Source organism: Clarias gariepinus, chromosome 11 (assembly GCF_024256425.1).
Source record: "Clarias gariepinus isolate MV-2021 ecotype Netherlands chromosome 11, CGAR_prim_01v2, whole genome shotgun sequence".
Lineage (NCBI taxonomy): Eukaryota > Metazoa > Chordata > Actinopteri > Siluriformes > Clariidae > Clarias > Clarias gariepinus.
The window spans coordinates 30,654,302-30,678,678 of record NC_071110.1 but is presented as its reverse complement, the minus strand read 5'-3'; the positions used below and the strand labels follow the sequence as shown (position 1 = coordinate 30,678,678).

The 24,377-nt window shown below is 40.6% G+C and overlaps 1 protein-coding gene across 1 annotated transcript; it reads right to left on the bottom strand.

Moving 5' to 3' along the window:
• Positions 1-278: 278 nt before the first annotated feature.
• LOC128533044 (rho guanine nucleotide exchange factor TIAM1-like) lies at positions 279-24,074 on the bottom strand. Its single transcript, XM_053507246.1, has 13 exons — positions 23,989-24,074; positions 15,696-15,863; positions 14,618-14,686; positions 13,493-13,618; positions 12,429-12,537; positions 11,869-12,048; positions 10,967-11,085; positions 10,665-10,773; positions 8,845-8,903; positions 8,543-8,648; positions 7,893-7,980; positions 5,360-5,532; positions 279-5,276 (listed from the first exon to the last, which is right to left on the bottom strand). Exons 1-13 carry the CDS (start codon positions 24,055-24,057, stop codon positions 4,789-4,791), a joined length of 1,863 nt encoding a protein of 620 aa, XP_053363221.1. The 5' UTR covers positions 24,058-24,074; the 3' UTR covers positions 279-4,788.
• Between the last annotated feature and the right edge of the window lie 303 nt (positions 24,075-24,377).

The window sequence follows — 24,377 nt, the reverse complement described above, 5'->3', positions numbered from 1 at the left end:
AAGTGTTTTGACTGAACCAATTAACACTTAGACTGATTGTGTAAAAATGTCCAAATGGGTCGATGCGGTTCTGTTGAAAGGAACGGGCTAAAATTTCAAGCTGATGCGCAGAACCGAACTTTTACCTTGAAATGTTTAGAAACGGGTTCCACCAGATACCGACAGCGAAGGTTCACCCGCTTTTGCCACACAGAAATGTTTGACTGGATTATGTTCATATTCATATTTAAGTGTAATATTTTAACTCATATATTACATACATATTTATGTTTAATCAGTTCTCTTTATCTACTTTTCCAACTTAAGTAAAAATCCGATGATGGTTTACGTCACATTTTTGCAAAATCTTTCAATCACCTTTATAAACCAAATATACTGACCTTTATACCATATATGGTCAAACTTAAGCAAAAAACTTAGAGTCATAGAATGTAAAAGAATGCCTACTATACCTAGTAAATAGGCTTAAACAGACTGATCGTAATGCGAACCTCAGTGTATGTGACATTTTGCAGGTGTCAGTCTTTCGTATGTTAGTTAGAAACAGCTGTTCTAAATTCAGCAACTGTGAAACAGAGGTTGACTGCTTTCCGCTATACAGTAGTAACCCAAAGTCTTAGAAAACAGAAATGTTATAAGCATGAACAAACCACAGGCAGCACAATTATACAGCTGTCTGTCTTCCAGTTTGACAGGTTGCGATTTCATTCAGGTTTCAGACAGATCAGAGACATTTTAACTGGTGTAACTGATTATGCTTTCTAAAACCAAGCCCAGGTGTTAACAGTTATTAAATCTAATACAAAATTATGAGTAATGACCACGAAATTGTTTTGAATGTGCAACTGCTGTAGACGAATGAATAAAATTTGGTATCCTAGTGATATTTTATTTATGTTTTTAGTGCTATAGTACACCTACAGTTAAAAAAAAAAGAAGATTGGATTGGATTTCCAAAATGATTTCTAGCTAGCAGAATTATAACTGAAGTGAAAAATACGACTCTTCTGCTGAATATGACTGTTATTTGATGCATTACAGTACTGTACATCAGATGTTTATCATAACATAAAATTATCCAGTCTTGATTCAGGACGTTCAGTCGATAAATTACAAAAAAAAGAAAAAGAAAAAATAAATTAAACTGCTACACAATCAGAGTCCCTATACCTTTTTCCTTACATGTATATATGTAATTATACTGGATATGTACACATGTACAAAATGTCATCAATGCAAATATGTACAACTTAAAAAAAATGCTGATCTTACTAAAACTTAGCATCTGTACATGTTATTTGAATTATTAGAATATTTAGAAGACTAACAAAAACTCTACTGTAGATTGACACAATAAATAAAAAACAACAATAGGCGCTTAAAACCGAATGAACGAACTGAATAAAATACAAAAGTTGAGAAACTGGGACTTTGGCAGTCTGTCTAGCTAGCCCCAGCATTGTGCAAAATTAATAACTAAACAAATACACTGAATAAAGCATACTGAGTGTATGAAAGACCACCGCGTACACGCGCGCACACACACACACACACACATCCAGGAGCATGTAGTAGAAAAAGCACTGATGTATGTGTGTGTGTTCATACAGCATCCTATGCCTGTGTGATTGTAGCATTTCTATAAACCAATGATCACTAAATTATGAATTATGATATTTTTTAAACAGATCGATGCTTTGCTGAAACTGTACGTAACCATACATGTTGAAAAAGTATCTCAGAGTTCATATATCTCAGACTTTTACAAGTAATAACCATATTTCTGACGATTCCTTTAAAAAAAAAAAAAAGTAAACATCTCTTTCTGATAATATGTGTCTTTGTTCACTATTAAGGAAGACATCACAAGAACACTGTAATTTTTAAAACCATCCCATTCCTCCAGGCAACCACGCATAAGTGAACAGTGTACTCGACCCCTAATAGTGCGCTTTAGTGGAGCCACCCACCATCCTGATTAATCTGTTACAACAGCCAACAGAAATAATGGTTAAAAACAAACGGCAAGAAAATCCAGATCGCTCTGGATTCATTATCAGTTTCCTTCCAAGCTCGCAGAGTTTTATCTTTTGATCATTTCTTTCACAAGTACTAATAGCAACGTCATCGACTCTGACCGTGACCTCACCTATAAATTTTCTTCTTATCTTGTCAAAAAGTTCATAGAAGTGATTTTTAAAATTGGTACTAGAGGACAATAGATCGGAAATGTGTAAGGAAACGTGAAGGTTTTAAAACTGAAGGACTATCAGAGAAGTTACCACTGAAACATGTAGCGTATTCCAATTTGTCCAGAACCAAGAGCTAAGTTAAGACATTGTCACCATGACAAAAAATCAAGTCTACAGTCTAAAAAAAGAACACTATTAAATCTGTTAAAGCTCACCTCTCTGCATTCTCACCTTGTGAAAATAAACTAGGTGGGCATGGAGAAGAAGGTGGACATGGAGAAGAAGGTGGACATGGCTTGTGCACATTCTGAATAGAGGACGAGATAATGACAGTAGGGTCACACTTGGGCACCAGAAGGGAATAGATTCAGAGAATCAAACCTATTATTATAGGAGAAAAACCAACAGACAGTGAGAGGAACCAACAGGGATGGAATAGGTGGGACACGGCAACCAGACAGAAGGGGTTGGTTAACTGGCATATGAATATAAATTAAGATTAAGAAGATTCAAGATGCTTTTAAATGAACTATTTTAAGGTTAGTTTTGAAGAAAGCCTAAACAGTTGTTTCTGGAGCACAAGGCAACCTGGGTTAACTGTATTTAAGAAAATACATTTTATACTTGGCACCCGAGGACATGGTCACAAGGGAATGACTTTGCTATTGGGACTTGGTAGGAAGCAAGCAAGTAGGAATTCTCTGTTAGTTCTGAAAAAAAAAAAAACATAGTAGTCTTTCATTCCATCCATCCATCAAACCATGGTTAGACAGGTACTGTATCTGTATCAATGTACTGTAAATATCTACTTTATGTACTTTATTAATATTAATGAATTGTCTGATTGAGAGCGGACATTACACAATAACCTTGTGTGTTAGAAAGGTGCTATATAAACTAAATGCAACGTTGTTAATATGATCATTTCCCATCTCCTGGTCAGGTTTGCAGGGCCTTAAACACGAGTGAGGACAGGGGAAGTGGTATCCCACTCACACCTACAATCAGTAATCAATACACTTGGGTATGTTTTTAAAACAAAAACCACACGTGTACTTAATTTGCCAACGTAACGCAGCGTCAGCAGTGCTTATGGTTGCGTGCTTCATTATTGCACATTTCACACATCAAAATGATGTTGGCTAGATATTCATGATCCATCTGGGAAATATTCAAAGCAAATAATCTCACCTACTTCTTAGATGGTTTTCATTTAAAGAAGATACCCAAATCCACCGAAAGTGTCTTGACGCATGTCAAAAGTGCTAGTTGAGACAGTTAATAAATTAGACACCAATCAGCCATACCATTAAAACCACAAGCCTTATTATTGTGTAGATCCCACTTCTGCCACCAAAACAGCTCTGATCTGTAGAGGCATGGACCCCTCAAGACCTCTGAAGGTGTGCTGTGGTATCTGGCACCAAGCCATTCACAGCAGGCCCTTTAAATCCTGCAAGCTGCAAGGTGGGGGCTCAACAGATCGTATTTGTTTGTCCAGGACATCCCACAGATGCTCCACCGAATCGGACTCTGAAGAACTCGGCAGCAAAGTCAATACTTCATTCCAAACTCTTTGCCATGTTCCTCAAACCATTCTTGAAAAATGATTTCAGTGTCTCAGGGCGCATTATCCTGCCTAAGAGGCCACTGCCATTAGGGAATACCTTTGGTATGAAGCAGTGTACTTGGTCAGCAACAATGTAAAGGTAGGTGGTACAAGTCAAAGTAACATCCACGTGAATGTCAGGACCAAGGCTTCCAAGGCTTCAGGACCCAGCAGAACATTGCCCAATGCATCACACTGTCTCTGTCGGCTTGCCATCTGACCAGGCCACCATCGTCCATTGTTCGATGGTCTGGTTCTGATGCTCAACCACTCATTGTAGATTAAAGGCAATGCACAGGGGTCAGCATGGGCACCTGACTGGTCTGCAGCTACTTAGTAAGCTCTGATGCACTGTGTGGTCTAACATCTTTCTATCATTCCTCATGTTCATGTTCACCGGTTTTCCTTCCTCTGGCCACCTTAGGTAGGTACTAACCACTGCACACTGGAAACACCTCACCCTTTTGGTGATGGTCCACTAGACATCCCAATTTGAACCTTGTCAAAGTCCCTCATATCCTTATACCTGGCCACTTTTTCTGCTTCCAACACACCAACAGTCACATTAACTGACTGTTCACTTGCTGCCTAATACCTCCCACCCCTTGACCTGTGCCACTGTTTGTTCACTTCACCTATCTGTGTTGTTAATGTTATGGCTGATCGGCGTGTATTTGTGGTGCTGGACAGAACCTCTGCAGTGCTTTTGCACTCTGGGCCTTGTTGACAATCCTCAATCCTTCAGAAAGAGTAAGGTAAGTGTGTACTTGTAGTACATGAGTAAGACTGTGCTGCTCAACAGGGATTAGCACTTGCCCAGTGTATTTAGTGTTGTATTTCTTTTAAAGAGATGTCTGGTCATTACAATTCTTTCTCTTTTTTTTTCTGTCCAAATTCCACCAATCAATCCCTACATGAGCTCTGTGTTACTGTTTGGTGTTAGAGCTTAACTCTATTGTTACGCAATTCTGTAATGTCAGCTAGTCTTCAGCTCTGTGACTCATTCTGTGTATCGCTCTCAGTACTGCTCATTTCTCGTCGCACCCACACATCCTCGCCGGCAATAACCGACTGCTCGTCCACGCTGGCTACAGACATGGCGCACTGCTTCCCCACGTGAGACAGCTTCAAAGCATGGTGGGATTTGCAGTCTTTCCCTTCAGCTTTAGTTTCCTCCTCCTCGTCCTCCAGCGACATGGCCGACACGGGTCCTTCTAGCTCCTGGCTGATGTCTTCATCGTCACCATTGCCGTCCTCGTCGCTCAGTAAATCCGTCTCTTTTGTTTGCTCATGCTCCTCGTATCGCTGCAAATCGAACTGCTCCTCCACCCAGCGGTCTGTGTCACCCGGCTGCAAGGAGGTCTGGGAGTCTGGTGAGTCAGCGTCGGCATCGGTGTCGAACACGATGTCAGTGTCGATGGTGAAACGGTTTCGCACTAGCTTGCGCCGACCCAAAGTACGAGTTGGAGCAGAGGCTGTGTGCAAACGGAAACAATATTAGTAGGTCATTTTAATCAGGTGAATCTACAAGTGAAATTAGCAACGTGAGCGCGTGTACCTGCTCGATTCATAGTGGGTCTAGCTCCCTTCAGAGCGCTCAGACGCTTCCCTCCGAAAGGCACGTACTGCTGGCTGGGAGGCAGACTTTCTGTCTTCATCAGTTGCCGTCTCTGTTTGTCTCGTAAAATGGAGTGCACTGTCTTCAGGAAATCCTTTTTGCTTTCAGGAGAACTAAAGGGATGGTATAAAAGGAAAGCAGGAAGACTCAGACTTCAACTCACTTAAAATTGATCATGCTGGAGTTCTGGAGTAAAATCAGTTTGTAATTTGCATTAATAATTTTTAATGTTTTGCTCAGAGTTTCTGTTCTGTGAGACTGGATAGCAGTGGATTATTAGGTTAAGTTTCGAACACATAGAAACAGTTGATATCCAATATCCAAATCCTTTTTTTTTTATTACAGCAAATTTTATTTCCTGTTATATAAAACCATAAGCTACTTAAATCCAAATGATCTGCTACCAAAGGCCTACTTTATTCTAGTTTTGTCCCTTCCCTCAACAAATCAGACTTTGTAGTGACACAGATGGCATCCAAATATAGACAGATGAAGAGGCAAACCAACCAGGACTACAGCCAAAATCTGGCCATCTGAGAACATTAACATGCTGCAAAACTGGTTGAGCATCACAGAAATGGGAATCATTTCAAGCTGCTTGTGACTATGTGGAGTAATCCACTCACTGGCTCACTCAATATGTGTTGAGGATCAACAGCAGACAAAAAAAAAAAACAAAGATGAGGTGGATATGAAACAGAACCTAACAACAAGGTCAGTTTAGCAAAAAGTCAGGTGTAAGAACAGACTAGCTTATTAGCCAAAACTGTTCGGTTGTGGAGTTTTAAAATCATTGGTTTAAAAGAGTTTTAAAACAGTTGGTTCAACAATTTCAATCAACAAATGTAGAAAAATAAAACTCGAATTTGTAACTATGTGTTGCACAGACTACACTATAATCTATCTTATTGGCACCATCCTAATTTAGGAATAAGATAATCTCAGGCTAGTTAAACTAAGGACCGAACTTATTGCAAAAAAAAAAAAAAAAAGCTTTTTCAAGATTTTCAGCTTTGCAAAGTACCTGTATGTTTGAACCTTCATGGTTCTCCATCATCCTGTTCCTTGAGATTACCAGTGCAGGGTTAGTACTGTATACCTCAGTATGGGACTAGGGTCTTAATGCTCCCTGTAGGGCCAAAGTCAGAAAAAAGCAATCCTGCAACCTGGGATATACGGGATATAAGAGACCCACACCTGGAGCAAGGTCTGCAGGTGACTGTGAGCACCTGGTGACCACCTAACTTCTTTAGGTCTACCCTTGGTCAAAGAATCTAAGGGAAGAAGTCAGAAAAGGAGTAGACCTAAAGACCACAATGAAAGTTAAAAAAAAAACTCTAAGCTTAACCTGACTGGATTAGAGATACCAGGACCCACCCCTGATGCCAGGCTTGTGGCTTGTGTGTGCAGGTGAGGGCCTGTTGACTTGGTAATGCATGACCCTGATAAGATTCATCCTGAAATCGTGACATAGAGCCATATTGTGGACTCGCCACCTGCAAGCTGAAAACTGGGGGTCTGGTGTGATGCCTGTTGCGTGTTAGCCATGTGATTGGCAACTCTGAAGCTGCCACTTCCACCCTTCACCTTTCTGTCATGGGGTCAGGTGTAGCTTAGTGGTTAAGGCATTGGACTAAGGTTCGGAAGGTCCTGGGTTCAAACCCCACGACCATCAAGTTGCTGGTTGTTGGGCCCCTTGTGCAAGGCCCTCAACTGCTTAGATGTAGAATGCCATAAAAAGGTAGGTCTCACTGAATAGGAGCGTTTGCCAAATGCCTAAATGTTTGGTCTATCATTTGGTATAACATCTCTTCTAACATCTGTCCATTATCTAAACCATTACACACTAACCCTCTACTGTATAAGCAACAGTAAGTAACGCTGTGTGTAGGGGTGTTCTTCTTAATTCCTGGAAAGTATTGCATTTACATTTGTGCTTGGAGGCATTTAACATACCTACAGTATTTCAACCCCAGACACCCAGTTTGATAATAGAATGAATCGATCATTAAAGGATGCAATCAGCCTGAATATTAAATATTGGAATTGTTAAAGATTTGAACATGTGATGCTCCTTTGTTTGGTTCCTGTTTGTGGACTTGTGGCTCTGCAATAAAGATTTGTGAACAGTTTGTTTAGAAAATATGTCTGGACATCCATACTGTAGCTCCAGAGATCCAATTAGAGCTTATCTATAATACCTAAAGAAACAGCAGATTTGTCAAGGCAGGAAAAAATTAAAGTAAAAAAGAAAATATATATTAAATGATATTCCAAAGAAACAGGACGTCCTTCAACAGCTGTGCCTGAGATGCAAATCCGAGCCAGGGGTTGATCAACTAGAAAACAGTGAGACTCATCTCACCACCTAAAATACTTTAATGTATGTGGATGTGTTTTTGTTTGTTGAAGTGTGTGGATTAATGATTTCAGTTTGTGTGTGTGTGTCTGTGCCCATCACCAGTGGTCTGACCTGCAGCAGAGGTGAAAAACTCTCTCTGGCCTTCCTTCCGACTCAGATTTCACATGGATGATCTCACACACTGCAGCACTGTCACCGTCTGTAAAGAAAACACACATTATGCTGCATACACTCATTGTACATTTTAATAGGAGACTTGAGGAACAAGGCAGGGTAGACCCTGTCCATCACAGGACACACACTCATTTACACACTACGGGCGATTTAAGAACGCCAATTAGCCTAATCTGCGTGTCTTGTCTTTAGACTGTGAAAGGAAACCGGAGTACCCAGAGAAAACCCACCAGGAACCTGACCAGGAATCGAACCCGGACCCAGGAGGTGCAAGGAGACAGTGCTGACCACGACACCACCGCGCCACACGTCTAGAAAGTACTGGGTGTGAAAATTCCAGCAGGTTCTCAAATATTCAAACCAGCCAATTCAGCCCAAACAACCATGCCACTTTTAGTTTTTTTCTTTGGCTTATTACAGAAACAAAGGCACAGGCAGGTGTTCCTAATTAAGTGGCCATGGAATGTACACATACTGTACTATAGTAATTTGTAGTGGAGGTTGTGCACATTGCTTACTGTTGTAGTTGTAGTGTGTGTGTGTGTGTAAGAGAGAGAGAACACTGTATGCTCAGTATACTACAGTACCTGCTCCAGTCAGGGTTCGAACTTGAAGAGCGTCAGTGGAGATCATGTGACGGAAACGGAAGGGGTCTCTGTCTTCATTAGACACAGAGCCACGTTGTGATCCACCCTTGATAGATAGATAGATAGATAGATAGATAGATAGATAGATGGATAGATAGATGGATAGACAAATTACATTGTACATGAGACAACCATCATAATTAGTATTTCTATTATTATTAGTATGTGTCAGGCTAAAGGAGCGGTATTAAAATTAGACAAAAGGGCAGAGAGAAAGAGACGACAGGGAGAGAAAGACTCACCATTTTTTTCTTTTGTTTAGTGCCGTCTTTGCAGACAAAAACAACGGCTGTCTTAAACACTGAAAGCAAGAAGACAATGAAACATCGTCACTCGTGAAATGTTACAGGAAGTAGTACAGTAGATATACCAAAAAAATATTATTTTTTTCTAGTGGTGCTTGTTGAAGGCACGTTGTTATAGGAAAAGAATCAAACATGGATCAGAGTGACACAAGCCTAAGTGTCCTTAGTACAGCGTATTTGATTGTTTTCCAATAAGAGCACTTTGCAGTGTTTTAAAGTGTTTAAAGTATTTTATTACAACAAAGCAAAAGCATTGCAAATTGTAATCCAGGGTAACAAGAAATCATGTTTTTCAAAGGTTCCACAACATTCATTGTAACTACTGTACGCTGCGAGGCCAAAAGTGTGATCTGAGATCACTTAAACGCTTGGTGAAGTTACATCATAAATAAACAGACAGTAGAAATCAGAGCTATGTTTAATGGTGAAAGTAAGAGCATTGGACTTCGGGGCAATAGAAAAAAGGTCATGTGGTCCAGATTAGTCCAGATTGACCCTATTGCAGAGTGATGGGGGCATCAGGGTAAGAGACGTCTTCTAACTTCAAGATCGATAAAAAATTTTTTTTACATTTATTTATACACTATATTGACAAAAGTATCCACTCGCCTGTCTTGCATAAGCATATAAACCTGAGTACCATCGTTTAATACGATGTTGGCCCCGCCCCCTTTGCAGCTACAACAGCTTCAACTCTTCTGTGAAGGCTTTCCACAAGGTTTAGGGGTGTGTTCATGGGAATTTTTGACCATTCTTCCAGAAGCACATTTGTGAGATCATCTGCTTTAAAAACTCACTCATTCATGTCTTTCTGGACGTTGCTTTGTGCACTGGTGCGCAGTCATGTTGGAACAGGAAGAGGCCGTACCCAAACAGTTCCCACAAAGTTGGGAGCAAGAAATTGTCCAAAATGTCTTGGTATGCTGAAGCCTTATGAGTTAATTTCCCTGGAAGTGAGGGGGCCGAACCCGGATTCCTGAAAAACAACCCCAAACCACCAACCACCATGACTACACACCAGTGCTCAAAGCGCTATTCATAAAGACATGGATAAGCGAGTTTGGTGTGGAAGAACTTGACTGGCCTGCACAGAGACCTGACCTCAACCTGATAGAACACCTTTGGGATGAATTAGAGGCGAGACTGTGAGCCAGGCCTCATCATCCAACATCAGTGCCTGACCTCACAAATGCGCTTCTGGAGGAATGATCAAAAATGTCCTTAAACAAACTCTTAAATCTTGTGGATATCCTTTCCAGAAGGGTTGAAGCTGTTATAACTGCAAAAGTAATAGCTGCGAAGGTAAAACATTATATTAAACCCTATGAAATATGAGAATTAAGGGTACTCAGGTTGTGCATGTGAAGGCAGGCGAGTGAATACTCTTGGCAATATAGTGTATTGGTTAGCAATTGAGTTGGTAAAATGTTGCAGTTCCTCCTACAGGTGGTGTGCTCTAAACTATTCACACATTAGTGTATTATTTGCTAACTTTTTTTAGAATTGTAACAAAATCTACAAAATTCAAAAAACAAATCGAATCACCACCCAGGTATCGTGATAATATCGTATCGGCTGGTCCCTGGTCACTTCCGTCCAGTGCAATACAAGGTGCCACTATGAGAGTGCACGTTAATCAAAGCTAAAGTCTGTCCAACAAAATATTAGTGTGTAGCTTTCTTTTGGCCAGGCAGCGTATGTACGGATAATAAGTATCTAACCCTAACCCATGATCAGAGCAGGGGTGTGTGATGTACCGAAGGTGGCGAGCTGAGGCTCCTTCTTCCATTTTCCCAGAGACGAGGCTGGATTGAGCCAAATCAGAGTGGTGTGTAGGAGCAGATCTCCCATGGAAAGATCGGCTACCTGCAAGCACAGGCGAGTTACTCATCTTGCTTCAGTAACACTATATGAGTGTGATTTCCTGTGAGTTGTTTTTCTCTCTCTCTCACACAAACACACACACACACACACATTATATATATATATATATATATATATATATATATATATATATATACACACTATTAGCACAAACACACACAGCACAAACACTCACCTGTTTCTTGCTGCCGGTCTGTTCTGCGATGAGCTGGTCGAACACGGCGCCAAATTCCTCATGGAGCTTCTGCATCTCATTAATGTGGCTGGCTACTTTATTCATGGCCTTCACCGCCACTGCACACACACACACACACACACACACACACACACACACACACAAAGTGTTCGATTTAAGCTCTTGTTGGGGACTGAATATACACAATAACTATGACCTCTCTCTGTCTCTCTTTTACAAGCACACACACACACACACACACACACACACACACACACACACAAAATGCACGCCTTTTAAGTTTAAGTACTTGTGGGGACCAAATATGCACAATAATATCTCACAATAGGTTTCCCACACCGTTTCTCTCTCTCTCTCTCTCTCTCTCTCTCTCTCTCTCTCACACACACACACACACACACACACACACACACACACAATTTCACATTTAGGCACTTGTGGGGACCATGCATGCATACAAAAACAATTGTATCTCAATCCATCTCTCCGTCTTCATCTCTTACAACCATGCATGCCCACACACACACACAAAAGTGAAAGCACTTGTGGGGACCAAATATAAGTAATAACATCTCACACATTTAAGCACTTGTGGAACCTGTAAAAAAGTATACTTACAATACAATTAGTTTCTCACAGTACATCTCTCTCCCTTTTTTTCTACACACACACGTTTTAACATTTAAGCAATTTTGGGGACCAAAAATTGGATCTATTTCTCACAACATGACTTTCTACTGTACAACCTCCATTACCCTCTTCCGCTCTCTTTTCTTTTTGTTTCTTATGCAAACACACATAAAGAAGCTTTTCAGCACTTGAGGGGACCATATATCACAGACAAACAAACACACAACACACACACACACACAAAAAGGTACCATCCAGGTGGTAGTGCTCCTCGCTCTCGGGGTCGGTCAGTGTGTAAAGTTCACGCAGCAGCAGCGGGTACTTCAGCACTCTCTGGATGGGTTTAATCAGATACGACTCGAGTGTGGACGAGTGCTGCTGCTTCGGGTTCCTCTCGTCTAGGAACGCCTTAAAATCTGGGTCAGACTTTGCTGGACACACACACACACACACACACACACACACACACAAGACTATAAGTTTGAGATGACACACACTGGGCTTCATTTAGTAACCTCTGATGCAGAGAAATAATTTGCAGGACACAAAAAAGGGTTCAAAACAAGGGGAGAGATCTAATGCAAAGCCAAAAAAAAAATAAACAAGTCTAGACTTTGAAGTATGACGAAAATAATGGCAGCTTAGAAAGCGGAAGTGTTTTTTTTAAACTATTCTCACAACATACGTAAAAAAGTGGTATTTTATCATCCTCAGGGTTTATTTTCTATACAGACTGCATTCTATACAGTATGTTCTAGCCATTTTACTAAACATGTAGAATTAGATGCAGAGAAAGACTGAGAGATATTACCTTTTACCAGGACTTTAGGGACTTTAGTGTGACTTGCACAGAATGCACTGTAGATCTTAAAGCGGTCGGCATAATAAAGGAACGACCCCCCGAGAGAGAAGAGTACTTTCTGGAAGAATGAGAGACGGAGTGACAGAGAGAGAAAAGAAGTTATACAGTTTAATGTACACCCACGGGTCATACTATGATCTGCTAAACTATATTTTCTTTGCCGGTGCTGGCCAGAAATACGAGGCAGTTACAGGCAGTTCTGTTGTGATGTGATGTGCTTTTAAGAGAAAGCACAAATTACCTACTGTAGCTATCGAGCTTGTTTCCTGCTGGGTTAACATTCACTTAGCACAAGACAGATGATGTGATGGTACGAAACTGAAATCTATTTACGGTCCCTAATGTTTTTTCCAGTTAACACGAACTGCACTTTATTTTACAGTACAGTAAGAGTGTAGCATTTCACATCTAGTGTAAGTAGAGTATGTGGCCCGTCCAAAAAGATATTGGTGCAAAAGGATTTTACGTGATACTATCCATGATACCATACTTATTCAAAATTTAATTAAGCAATATCACACAAGAGGGAGCGCATACTGTAGCTGTGAGGCAACCGTCAGCACAAGAATGCTGATATTCAATATAACAGCATGACCTGGAGCGTAATATTGCTTTTATACAACAGCTTCAGAAACACTATCCAATGCCTGGTGGAACACCGCGACTGGTGGAACTGGCGACTGACAGTTAGCGACCGACAGTTGTGATGAATGAACCGGGGTGAAAGTAGTTACATTTTTTTACCAATACTATGTAGCCAAAAGATGGAAGAATAAACCATGAAGGTGGTGGACAGTCCTGTAAGTCTCGTAAGTTTCTGTTTAAATTTATACATTCATTTACCATTTTTAGAATATCAGCTCTGCTAACTTTCAGGTTCCGGGGTTGAATCCCAGTAGTACCAACTATGTATGTACATCTTCAACACAGGAGCTTGCACCAAATATTAGGTGTAAGAGCAAAATATTGCTAACTGAGTAGAATACACAATCTAAATTAAATTCCTTTCTCACCTTGAACTGATCGACTCGCTCCAGCTTCTCGAGATCAGGGACGAGTCGAGTTCCGTCCTCCAGCGTGCGCAAAAACTCCACCTGAAACTCCAACATCTCCGGGAGGTTCCCAAACAACACATCCAGCTTAAACACACACACACACACACACACACTAGTCAAGCATTCAACACAATGATCTGTTGTATCTTTTAAAAATCTTGTAACTTCACTTTAACAATGCTAACATGCTAAAAACAAACATGTTTTGCTTCAACAATAAGCCTCAGGGTCTGACGAGAAAGTGAAGGTACATGATACTGTACCACAACAATTAAAGAAAAATAACTGTATAAATAAAAAGTATAAATAAAATCTCTAAATAAAAATAAGACCGCTAATCTGTTTAACTAGCAACAGGTCCTGGTTCTACAACATGTACAAACCTGAACAAATGTACCATCTGTAAGAGTAATATATTGCGAAATCTAATCTTATTAACACAGTTCAGTTCAAAAGAACTCATTACTTGCTTTTGCTAATCTGTCACTTATGCTAACGCGTCTGTCTGAATTTCTTTTAAACACTTCACTTATTTTTAAAATAAAGTTTATAATAAGTGAAAACATTACTAGCAAAATTATGTAAAATATGTATCTTATTAGATAACTGAGCTAAGCTAACTCTCCAGCTAACATTCCTTAATTCAGCAAACAGATTAGCAAAACAGCTAATTCATGAGGATTATTTTATCCATATTAGGGGTGAAGGTTATTCTCACTAATTTGTCACCTTTGTGAGTAATCTGTGCTTTACTGATAAAGTCAATAGCAAAAATATACCAAAAATAATAACAAATAAATAAAACTATGCTACAGTAGTTAGCAGAGTTAATGATAGCTAAACCCTTGTTATTTCTACATCCATAAATCATAATATTAACAACATGAGATGAAATGATTAATGATTTCTTGGGGAGAGAAAACCAGATCCTGAGAACCTGTGTGTGTGTGTGTGTGTGTGTGTGTGTGTGTGTGTGTGTGTGTGCGCGCAAAAAGACACAACTGTATTTTACTGGCAGTGCTCAACATAGCACTTCACTTGCCCCCACACACACACACACACACACACACACTGTAGTTTTACCTCATCCTGGGTGAGGAAGCTTTCCTTCTGTAGTGGAGTCAAATATCTCCCAATAAGATAATTCAAATCCTGAAAACACACACACACACACACACATGCCATTAGATTTTCTTATCGCATGTATTTAATTACTTAAGAAAATTAAATAATAATAAATAGTTTTAATAATACGTTTTTTTAATCAGGAACTTTTTTAACAGTTTTACATAACAGTTCCCAATCTTCTCAGAAATATACAGCACGTCCTCTTTTGCATGCATAAGTAAGCTCAGATGCTTATGATTGACTAGTGTGATTGTGATTGACAGGGGGGAGACAGTATGCCCCTTTCACCCCAAAAGCATTTCTATTTTTGCAATCTTGACTTACAGTGCCAAGTTCATACTGTAGCAATCTCTCAAGAATAACATGAATGCTTTTCTGAACAAACACTGCCAGGGCAAAAAAAAAAAAAAAAAGAAACAGACTCTGATATTTCATTTCCTCGGCTCTGATTACAGCGCACAATGTCAGCTGATTTCATTTTTTGCCACATGACGTTGCTGAGCCCAGACCTGAGCAACTGATCAGAACACTGCCTCTGTACAGTGGACACTTTGCATGATGGGTAAATCGCATCGATCTGGAGTACAGTCAATCTGGACTCATTAGGTCACATGACCTTTTTCTATCACTCCAAAGTCCAATTTTTATGTTCCCTAACAAACTAAAGACTTTTTTTCTGACGGGCTTCACTTACACAAGTGGTTTTCTTATGGACACACAGCTGTTTAGTCCCAATCCTTTGAGTTCTCATTACATTGTGATCATACGGAAATGGTCTTACTTTCACTATTAAACATAGCTCTGATTTCTACTGTCCAAATATTTTTACAATGCAACTTCTAGCGTTTAAAATTGAGGATTTTTTTTTTTCTGACCACAAGTTAGCAATGTTTTGGAAAGATCTTAAACCAATTCTTGTCATTTAAAATCTCCTTAGTTGTTGTCATTGCTTGGTGCAGGTAAATAAATTGACCCTTCTGAAATTATTACTATGAAATTATCTACGGCTACTGATAACAAAAAACACACAGACCTTAACGTAGGTGCGCTCGGTCTCCACTAGCTCACAGATGACCTTTCGCAGTTTATCGGCATCCGAGAGCTGTCGAGGAAGTGAGGAAGAGGACGGAGAAGAAGCAGCTTCCGATGAAGGGTTCATCTCATGAAGGCTCCGGCAAAAGGCAGCGACCTGCTCTGTGCTCTGGAGAGAGAGAGAGAGAGAGAGAGAGAGAGAAAGAGAGAGAGATAAAGAGACAGATAGATAGAGTGGGAGAGAGAGAGACATTGATTAGGAGTGGGATTCACTGCAGGTTCCATGTCTCTCTTTCTATTTAAGGTCTAATTACCATGCAAAAGCTAGAGAGAGAGAGGAAGAGAGAGAAAAAGAGAGAGAGTGAGAGGGAGAGGGAGAGGTGGGAATAGGAGCTAAAAAATCGTTTGAACTGATTTGAGCTATTTTGAGGCAAAGGCTTTCTCAGAGTCCTTCTTCTCGCCTTCCTTTTTTCTTCATTAACTTCAGTACTGTCTCTCCATCTCAATTTATATATCAGGACCTAATGTTCAGTATAAATCTTTTTGTGCCTGTTTTCAAAACCAATTAGGCTGCGCTGCTGAATGTTCTTGCCTGCTGTTTATGAAACTAGACCTTGAGACTAAATGGACATTTGTTTTGTTTATTGCGCCATGCAAGACATGCTTTCCTCTCCACTGAACACCTGCATCCGTGAGAAATCATTACTGGATATTTCAGTGGGTCTCCAGTACAAACCAAAACGTGGAAAGAAAACATTCTCAGACTTTTCCTTTCTCGCCATCTTTTCTTTTTCGTACTGGTTAGGGTTCAAAAAACCAAAAGTAGATTTCCCCTCATATTATGATTAAGCACAAGGAAATAATTTTTCCAACATATCCCAGTTAAGAATCTGAAGTCAGAGTGCAGGGTCGGCCAGGATACAGATACAGTTAAAAGCCTTGATTAAGGGCTCATCAGTGGCAGCTCGGAAGTGCTGGGACTTGAACCCCTGACCTCCTGATCAGTAACTCAGAGCCTTATCCGTTTGAGCCCTCATTGCCCCGAGTGGTGATACAGAATAATCCCCGTTCCTGCTGACTGCCGATTTCTCGGCTCTCCTGGAGGGACGTGGCCCTGGAGCAGCTCATTGGTGTTTGGAGAAGAAGTGAAACAAAGAGATCTGAAAATGTAATTATCTGAAGGTTATTTCAGCTGGAGCATTAACCCCCTCACACACACACACACCTTGGGGGAACTCTAAGACCGGTAGTGAAGAACTTGTTAAAGAAATAGTAAATGTAGGACCTTTAATGTGAAAGACTTTAACGAAAAGAGGAACTGATGCAGGAACGGTTAAAACTGCTACCTCTCATATCTCGTTTCACCAGCATTTCACACAAAGGACACTACCATGTTAATCTCTCTCTTATTGACCTAGCATGTCCTCTTTGGTCCTGAGCTTTCTGACCACCACTTCACACTAGCAGAGACTCATTACTAGTGTCCCAGGTGTTTAAATGTTCGAACGCAACCATAATAAAATCAATGTTGACGTCAGATGCATTGTGAGCGCATTTTGGCAATACGATTGTCCTCTTCTCTCTCTCTCTCTCTCTCTCTCTCTATCCATCTGTCCATCTTTATTTCTGTTTTCTCTCCTACTGACAGTTTTACTTTACTCCAAACTAAAACACGAGCATGAGCACCTGTCCTTCGGAGTGGTTGCCATGGGGACAAATTTACGCCGACGGACTGATGAAGAGCAGAACTGTATGCACGTACACGCACTCTCTCTTTCTTACACACACACACACACACACACACACATACACACACACACGCTGTGATTGCCAGTTACTGGGGACTGAATGTTCTGAGCACAAGTGACAGCAAATGTCAACTTCACACCAAACTTCTCTCTACTTCCCTCTTCTCTTTCCTCTCTTTCTTATTTTATCCCCTATGCATTCTCTATATTTATTTCTTTTCTGTCTCTCTGGCTACCTTTTTTCCTTAGAAAATGGCAGCTACAAATAATTTGTAAAACCGTCTGTGTAAAAGTTCCACAGCTTCTGTAGAAAGCAGAAGCAAATGAAATACAAACACAAAGTAATATGGGACAATCTTAACTAACTACAGTACACTGCAATTTTGCCATTTACGCCACTCAAGCATTTTAAATGTAAATTTTTGCCGTATGTGATTTTTTTACCATTTTGACCTTCTTTCACTTATTCTCCCAGATCGTTCGACAAGCCCTCATGAACTACAGGTCAAACAGACAATAGGGCCATTTTTCAGCTATTCATTTAGGTACTGAGACCAAACTGAACTGGAGTGATATCTCATCATCTTGCCTACAAATTTATTATAAACTCTTGGGAGATCAAGCATCGGTCGTCCCAATGGCTTCTATTCTTCCTCAGGCTGAAAGGAGTTGGGTCACAAAGTGCTCAGTAATTTAAGGGCTGCATGTAGCTTTCATTATTATTATTATCATTATTATTATTAAAGAGGTCCTATTATGCTTTTTCAAATATTTTCTTTCATGCAGTGTGTCATGTAGCTGTATGTGAACATAAACTATCTGCACTATCTGTGACGCCGACAGTGCACGATAAATAGAGTTTTTGTCTATTAAAAAAAAGAATCGGCTCACATTCGCCTAAACGAGTCGTTAGCAAATCTATTTTTACTTTGTTACGGATCGACGTCACTCCGTAACATATTTGCATAATGTCCGCCTACGTTCTACATTGCGAACAACTTGCCCGCCATCTTACAATTAACATTACCACACTCTTGTTAATGTGACCGAGCATTTATGCCAGGTTCGCTTAAACACTTTATAATATAAAAAAGCAATAAAAACGAGAGCACACAAAATCCTTTTTAACTGTTTATTCTCCATCATTCACCAAAACTGAGCTCTAACACTCGCACTTTGCATACACGCAAAGAGTAAGGAAACAGAGCATGCGCACTTCGCACATCACACACACACACGCGCGCGCGAAGAGTATGATACTGTACCATAACAACTTTTTGCTCGCGTGCGCACTTCGCATACACGCGAAGAGTAAGGGAACGGAGCATGCGCACTTTGCGCATCAGACACACACACACACACACACACACACAAAATGCATGAGTAGTAATGGTAAACTAGCGCTGGCGTTTGGACGAGAGAAGGAGAGATTGTTGTTGATCATTTTCTTTCGACGATTTTTTACCCGGATTATCTTTGACTGGACATATTCCCCCATCATCGGCCTCTCGGACTTTTTTAACCCTGGTAAGACCGAACTATACTCCTCTAACACACATACAATAAACACGGACTTTGAACATTTTCCACTCACGTTCACATACACATACCGTTTATTATATACTGTATAGTTTGTAAATATTGTTTATATCTTTGTTTGGTTGTGGTGCACCTTTTTCGTTTACTTTATTTAGTTTTGTATTAAACACGTTTGCTTTCTCTACTTGTTTTTGTTTGTCCTTTTTGCTCACCGGTCTTTTAACGCAACACCGACACAAAGATAAAAGACCTCTAGATTTTTGTAGCCACAGTTAATATTAGCTGGTCGTTTCACTGTAAAACCAACGCCATCTTTTCTATGTATTGACGTGTTTCCAAAGCCGTCGTTCAGTTATGGTTATGGGCGTTTTGTTTTCCGACACACGCTGTAGCGGTAGACCAGTCATAAATCACCGCGCCATCTGACCAATCACAGCAGTGAGGGCTCACGGAAAGGAGGGGTTTAGACAGACTGAATCTTTAAACTGCTTCACACGAGTCGTTCACGAATCATTTAGAAATGGGGTGAAATTGTATCTATTTTTAGAGAAAACTATAGTGTTTTTTGACCTTGCATACATGTAAACCTGTTTTAAGAGACTCATTAAGCAATATTAGCAACCTGTAAAATGGCGTAATTGGACCTCTTTAAGATAATCATCATCAAGTTGAAGAAAGAAGTGTTAATCTAGTATTGTTTTTGGGGTGTTACTATTTTAGTTGGTGCAAGCCTTCCTTTCCTTTTCCCCTTTTTCTGCTAAGCTGTAGGGATGGGAATACAACCCTGTTCCCTTCCCAGTTAAAAAATCTGAATTAATCCTCAAAAGTGGCATCAGCAGTAAAATCATTTTAAGAGCAAGTTAAGGTTTGGATCTTAGACTTAGATTGAGATTTAGACTGAGGTTTAGAGGTAAATTTGAGAGCTTGGATATAGGGGTTCCAATTAAGGGTTTAGAGTTAATGGTTTCAATTAAGGTTGGCATCTGAGGGTCCAGTTAGGTTTGAGATCTAGATTATAGTTAAACGTGGGATCTACAGTAGGGTGACGTTCCCAGTCAGGGTGATGTAACTATTTTGTTTGGACGCAAGCTGTTGTCTCTATTTTTTGGTCATTAAAAAAAATGACAGAAAAAAATTAATCTGTAGCCTGCCAGGGTGAATGCACTGAATAAGTAAAAAGTAGTAGCATTGGTGCATTAGTAGCAAGAGCATTTCACGTTAAGATTTAAGTTTGGAGTGTAAGGTTATGGTTAAGTTTGGGGATTTCAGTTAAGGGTGGTCCAGAATTAAGGGTTCTACTGTAGTTAAGGTTAGGGGCTAGAGTTGAGGATTCAGTTAAGTTTTAAGCTTGGTGTCTAGAGTTAAGTTCTACAGTTTATCTTGGGTTCTGGATTTAACGGCTCCTTTTAAGGTAAGGAGTTTCAAGGGTCTAGGGTTAAGAGTTCCAATTAAGGGTACGGTATGGGGTTAGGCTTTACACATACAGATCGAGTGTACACTCACCATTCACCTTATTACAGTAGGTACACCTTGCTGGTACTGGATTGGAACCCCTTTTGCCTTCAAAGCTGGCTTACTTCTCAGTGGTATAGATGCAACAAAAGTGCTGGAAACATTCCTTATTATTCCTTGTTGGGTTGAGATCTGGTGACTGTGGAGGCCGTTTGAGAACAGCCAACCCATTGTCATGTTCAAGAAACCAGTTTGACATTATTTTAGCTTTGTGACATGAAACGTTATTCTGTGATCATAAAGAGCATCAATACTCAGGTAGGCTTTAAACCATGTTCAATCAGTACTAAGGGGCCCAAAGCGTGCCAAGAAAAACTCCCTCTACGCCATTACACAACCAGCACCATCCTGAACCTTTGATACAAGGAAGGATGGATCCATGCTTTCATGTTGTTTATGCTAAATGCTGACCCGACCATCTGAACGCAGCAGACAACGCGTGGACTCATTAGATCACGCAATGTTTGTCCTTTTCTTAGGTGACAGGAGTGACAACCGGAGCTGTCTTTGCTGCTGTAGGCCAGCCGCTTCAAGGTTTGACGTGTTGTGCATTCAGAGATGCTCTTCAGCTTACCTCGGGTATAACGAGATGTTATTTGAGTTCCTGTTGCCTTTATATCAGCTCGAACAAGTCTGGCCATTCTCCTCTGATCTCTGGCATCAATAAGGCATTTTCACCCAGAGAACTGGGTATTTTCTCTTTTTCAGACCATTCTCTGTAAACTAGAGATAGTTGTGTGTAAAAATCCCAGTGGATTACCAACAACCATGACACGTTTACTTAAATTACCTTTCCAACCCATTCTGATGTTTGGTTTGAACTTGTCTAAAGAAAGCTTTACATAAGCTTGGGTTGTGGTCTTAAGGATCGGGGTTCTAAATAGGTGATTACAACTAAGGTTTGAGGGTTAAATTATTAAATTTAGGGTTAAATTGGAATTAGGGTTTGCAGTTTGCAGTTAAAACTGTCGTCTAGAGTTATGCTGGCTATTTAGGGTCGGCATTAAGATTAGGAGTTACAGGTAGGGTCTGGGTGTAAGGTTAGAATTTGGAGTTGAACCTGTTGTGTGGGTTTGGGTTTAGGTTTAAGGTTGGGATCCAGGGTTTGAGTTTATAGTCCATGCTTTTTATTAGTCTGGATTTTGTATGTGAAGTCAGGGTTTGGGGTTAAGATGTGCAGAATAGGGTGGTACAGTGGCGTAGTGGTTAGCACTGTAGTCTCGCACCTCCAGGGTCGGGGTTCAATTCCCACTGGGTTGTGTGCATGAGTTTGGAGTTTGCATGTTCTCCCAGTGCTTGGTGGGTTTCCTCCCACAGTCCAAAGACATGCAGATTAGTCTCACTGACGTTCCCAAATTGCCCGTAATGCGTGTGTAAATGTTTAGTGGAGGTCCTACCACGGTCGTAAAATGGAAATAGATACAATCGTTTATTCCAGGTATTATTTACAATCTAGAGGTTCCTGAATGTGAGGGTGGCGTTGACACTGGGATCTAAATTTAGTTTGTCATCAATTAGATTCAGTCTGGGGTAAATTGATCCACCTTCTTCGCCTAACACTGTGGAGAGTGGACTCTGTGTTTAACTGTATTTCCCATCGCATACCAGTAGTGATTAAAAAATAAAACTATTTCACACACTCCTGAGCTTGTACATTTGACCCTATACTGAAATGTGTGTGTGTATGTATGTGTGTGTGTGTGTGTGTGTGTGTCAGCCAGTAAAGCAAAAATTTCTTTTATATATTTATACAATATAATTGCATTTCTTTTCGTCTTCTTTTTCTTTTCTTCTCACCATCCATGAGGTACAGGAGCTTAACAGAAGGTGTGAAAAAAAAATCTGTATCTTTGTGTTTCTAAGAGACAGATAGAGAGGACGCATTGTTCTCTGTCCCTGCTGTTTAAAACTGAAGGGAAAAACGTAAGACAAGAGGAGCAGGAAAGGAAAGGAAAGTCTCTCTCTTTCTCTCTCTCTTATACATACATACATACATACACACACACACACACACACACACATACTGTACACACGCACACACACCTTGCACAATGACAGTGTGTTCTGTCCATCTGTGTTTATGTAAACTCTGATCCTGAGACAGTCATGCATGAAATCAATCCAGTACCAGAAACACTCAGAACACATTTATACAATTTACAGGAAAATATTCATGATTTTATGCAATACAGAATTTTGCTTTGTCTTTGATTTTGTCAGAAATTAAAACAAACAAACATATAAACCGAAAAACGTGAAAGCAGAATGCTTATTATATAATTTAATTGTAGTTTCAAACCTAATCCTGGCTTTATGACCTTTTCTAAAGTAGCCACACACACACACACACACATTTGCATCATTTAAATTACACACTTTATACTGACTGTTTGACTCAGTCACTCATCTTCTATACCTCTTTATCCTGTACACAGGGTCACGGGGGGTCTGGAGCCCATCCCAGGAGACTTAGGGCACAAAACGGGGTACACCCTGGACAGGGCGCCAAACCATCACAGAGCACACACACATTGTTTGCACATTTGCACGTGCACTTTATGTTGTCTATTTTGTATAAAAATGTAAATCGTTCTCTGTTTAACTTAAAATGTCAATCTGTCCCGTTCCAGCTAGCCGGCTAATTAGCTCTCCATGTTAGCTAGTTAGTTTTTTGTTAATTTACTGTATGTTGTTAAATTTATGTCGTCATGTCATGTCGTACGGAGCACCTTGGTCCTGGAGGAACGTTGTTTGGTTTCACTGTGTACTGAACTGTATATGGTTGAAGTGAACACACACACACACACACACACACACACACACACTATACTGTAGGCAAGTTGGATCACCGATTAACCTAATCTACATGTCCTTGTAGGAGGAAACCTAAGTACCTGGAGGAAACCCATCATGCACGGGGAGAACATGCACACGCCATGCACACAGACCCCGAGGCGGGAATCGAACCCAGACCCTGGAGGTGCGAGGCGAGAGTGCGTACCGGTAAACCACTGTGTCGCCATCTGAGTGTTTTAATCGATCGAACAAGCTACGAATGCAGGAACTCTTAAAAAATACCTTGTAAATGTGTGTTCACACCAAGCATCGATCTATCTTCCTGTCTGTCTGTCTTGACAGACACAAACATACAGTACACACACACACACACACACACACACACCACTCTAGAGCACGGAAGCAGCTCGGTTGGTGTGAACATACACAGGTGAGTGTAAACACAGACGCGCACTCAGCAACCGACACACATGTCCATATCCTCCTGATGTTAAATCAACAAAGACTAGAACAGAGATATAAAAACCACAAACACACACACACACACACACACACACACACACAGGCACTAAAGCGGAAGGGTAAAACAGAAAACTGTGGTTGTGTGCATGTCTGTGTGTGCGTGTGTGTCTGCGTGTGTGCGTGCGCGTGTGTGTGTGTGTGTGTGTGTGTGTGTGTGTGTGTGATCCTTCGGCTCACCAGGTGCAGCATGTCGTAGATGGACTCAGATGAACGTTTGCTGTGTCGGTTCCGCTTTAACACTGACATGACTGATCCTTATACACTCTCTCTCTCTCTCTCTCTCTCACACCCCCCCCCTCGCTCTTTCTCTCTCTCTCTCACTCACTCACACACACACACACACACACACACACACACACACACACTGCATGCAGAGCCCAGAGCAGATGGGAAACACACTCATACACGCTAACTGTGCTCTGAAGCTGAAGACTGAATACAGAGACTCACAGACCCACCAGACCGGAGCTCTCTCTCTCTCTCTCTCTCTCTCTCTCTAACGATCCGTTGTCCTGTCGCTCTTAAGTGAAATAAAAGACAGAGAAAATAGTCAACAAAGTCATGAT